General features: G+C 41.7%; 2 protein-coding genes and 1 long non-coding RNA gene across 6 annotated transcripts in view; 1 reads left to right on the top strand and 2 right to left on the bottom strand.

The window, feature by feature from the left end:
• Nucleotides 1-556: 556 nt before the first annotated feature.
• Nucleotides 557-2,983, top strand: part of gw (trinucleotide repeat containing adaptor protein gawky) — a 30,278-nt gene continuing 27,851 nt past the window's right edge. Inside the window, exons 1-2 of one of the 4 annotated variants that reach the window (XM_026810847.1) lie at nt 557-678; nt 748-903. The gene's annotated coding sequence lies outside the window, so the exon portion shown is untranslated. The other 3 variants (XM_026810845.1, XM_026810846.1, XM_026810844.1) reach the window with 3 other exon arrangements.
• On the bottom strand, nt 1,545-2,112 carry LOC108632871 (uncharacterized). Its single transcript, XR_001916986.2, has 3 exons — nt 2,009-2,112; nt 1,785-1,931; nt 1,545-1,712 (listed from the first exon to the last, which is right to left on the bottom strand). It is a non-coding gene; the product is annotated as an uncharacterized LOC108632871 (long non-coding RNA).
• The window catches only part of LOC113463866 (uncharacterized), a 7,279-nt gene continuing 6,441 nt past the window's right edge, over nt 2,146-2,983 (bottom strand). The window contains exons 2-3 of the mRNA XM_026810852.1: nt 2,557-2,660; nt 2,146-2,364 (exon numbers count right to left, since the gene is read on the bottom strand). Coding sequence (XP_026666653.1) covers nt 2,264-2,364; nt 2,557-2,660 — 205 coding nt within the window. The 3' untranslated portion in view covers nt 2,146-2,263. The remainder of the gene's footprint in view (nt 2,365-2,556; nt 2,661-2,983) is intronic.

Here is a 2,983-nt window from a genome sequence, read left to right as displayed (position 1 = left end):
TCAGGAATCGTATAATTTTTCTCTCGGCCGGAAAGTGGGGACAACGCGACCATAGTGGGGACTGGTACTTGATGGGGGTATGCTAGGAATGGTCAGCGAAGGCGCATGAGGAGAATAGTAGTGGGGATCAAAATACGGGCGAAAAAGAGGGGAAGCGAGCCGTGCGGGAAAAATTATACGAACCCTGGCACCACTGCACGCTGCATGCCGCTTGGACTTTAATGCATCAGAAGCAAGAGCAACAGACTGATATTTCGCCTTTTCTCTCTACTGAGCCGAAGTTGAGCCGAGAAATTGAGCTCGGAGAAAACTGATACGGTGCGTAAGCAGCGTTACCATATTTTTACCCAAGGCCACCGCTTCCCCTGTTTTTCGCCCGTATTTCGATCCCCACTACTATTCCCCTCATGCGTGCTCATGCGCGTTCGCGAAGCTCTCCGCAGCGGTATGGTCCCCACCATGGTCGCGTCGTCCCCACTTTCCGGCCTTGGGTAAAAATATGGTAACGCTGTGCGTAAGTGGAGGGGCTGATTCTTGGTGGCTGAGGTGGCTCCCGTCCTCTATCGGCTCTATCTAGCATCTTTGGTGCTCTCCTCGGTGGTTGAACTGAACGTGTCAGATCCCTGCAAAATTTAGCTTTGGCAGCACCATCGAATTGGGGACGCCGAAACCTGGGCGGTGAGCGTGAGCACTCTCATTTCCTCTCTGGTGCTACGTAACACGTACCTAATAAAAGGTGCTTTCCAGTTTCAAAGACTGTGCCTAGCTGCTAGATGCTAGTGATGGAGACGTGTTGTCGATAAATAATAATCTGCTCACAACGAAATGTGTGAAGAAAGCGAGTGAAGAAAGTGTTGTGATTCAACTAATTTTAAGCATTTTCTATAATTGCCACATATTCTGGTAAGTTACATTTTGTTACTCTCACTCTCGAACCGATCTATAATATATAAATATAACCTAACACTTACTACCTCGCCTGGGTAAGTTTTTTTACTCCCAGCTACGCTTTCTTACATTACCGATGGAATAGAATTTTTCGATACTTTTATGTTTCGTGTTTTATCGAATTAAAGTTAGTTCTTGATGGATTGTACTTAATACTGATTGTATTAAATATTCAATCGTTTGCCAACATCTTGCGACAATGGCTGAGATATTTAGTGCATATCTATATACATTTTTTTAATTACTAACACAACATGTTGACTACTGCTTCCATATTACTTGATTGTTGCAACAAATATTGTTCTTTGGATTGTTTTAATTATAAGTCACTTTTGGGTAGCAATCCCACTAAATAGTTGAGAACCAGATTCAGTAGGTTTGTTCCTTGCATAGTGCCAAATGGCAAATAGTTATATGAAACTACTGCAAGTACGTATTATTAAATTTGTAGATATTTGACATTTATGTTCCCTATATTGAATATTTCTAATTGTTGCAATGTGCTTTCTAAATGAAATTAATATACTAAGAATGAATGGGGTTTCTAAATGTAATTTATATACAATTTTGTTGATATATTGTCCTATTCAAAAGAGTACTGTACTAATACAGAATATTATAAAAAGAGGTTTTACTCTCATGTTCACTCTCGTATGAAAATTACTTATTTTGCTTTCATACTGAACTTCACCAAGTTTTGTTCAATTGTACAAAAAGCAAGATTATCAATACTGTTTGGTGAGTTGATTTCTGGTCCTCCCAAACTAAAATCCGAAGACATACAATTATGATTTTATTATAAATGCATAGAAAGTAAAAAGAGAGCACATACATACGTGCAATACCTAAAATTTTCAGTCTTCACATTCGATGAATATCATTTTTGTGCATCTTCCTTATGTTACATGGCACTGTATTAATATCCCAAGCTCGTACTTAGATTTACATAATTTTAAATGTGTAAAACATAATATTCTGATATTCTGAAATGAAAATTCTTTTTTAATTATATGCATAATTATTAATACAAATAAATTTGTGTTATGTATGTAATACACACACAGTACACAGTGCTATTATATGCACCATTCAGGAATCGTATAATTTTTCTCTCGGCCGGAAAGTGGGGACAACGCGACCATGGTGGGGACTGGTACTTGATGGGGGTATGCTAGGAATGGTCAGCGAAGGCGCATGAGGAGAATAGTAGTGGGGATCAAAATACGGGCGAAAAAGAGGGGAAGCGAGCCGTGCGGGAAAAATTATACGAACCCTGGCACCACTGCACGCTGCATGCCGCTTGGACTTTAATGCATCAGAAGCAAGAGCAACAGACTGATATTTCGCCTTTTCTCTCTACTGAGCCGAAGTTGAGCCGAGAAATTGAGCTCGGAGAAAACTGATACGGTGCGTAAGCAGCGTTACCATATTTTTACCCAAGGCCACCGCTTCCCCTGTTTTTCGCCCGTATTTCGATCCCCACTACTATTCCCCTCATGCGTGCTCATGCGCGTTCGCGAAGCTCTCCGCAGCGGTATGGTCCCCACCATGGTCGCGTCGTCCCCACTTTCCGGCCTTGGGTAAAAATATGGTAACGCTGTGCGTAAGTGGAGGGGCTGATTCTTGGTGGCTGAGGTGGCTCCCGTCCTCTATCGGCTCTATCTAGCATCTTTGGTGCTCTCCTCGGTGGTTGAACTGAACGTGTCAGATCCCTGCAAAATTTAGCTTTGGCAGCACCATCGAATTGGGGACGCCGAAACCTGGGCGGTGAGCGTGAGCACTCTCATTTCCTCTCTGGTGCTACGTAACACGTACCTAATAAAAGGTGCTTTCCAGTTTCAAAGACTGTGCCTAGCTGCTAGATGCTAGTGATGGAGACGTGTTGTCGATAAATAATAATCTGCTCACAACGAAATGTGTGAAGAAAGCGAGTGAAGAAAGTGTTGTGATTCAACTAATTTTAAGCATTTTCTATAATTGCCACATATTCTGGTAAGTTACATTTTGTTACTCTCACTCTCGAACCGATCTATAA

This window comes from Ceratina calcarata, unplaced genomic scaffold, assembly GCF_001652005.2.
Source record: "Ceratina calcarata isolate Rehan_Ccalc_2016 unplaced genomic scaffold, ASM165200v1 scaffold178.2, whole genome shotgun sequence".
Taxonomy (NCBI): domain Eukaryota; kingdom Metazoa; phylum Arthropoda; class Insecta; order Hymenoptera; family Apidae; genus Ceratina; species Ceratina calcarata.
The sequence above is the reverse complement of the archived record's forward strand: the minus strand, read 5'-3'. Positions and strand labels throughout refer to the sequence as shown.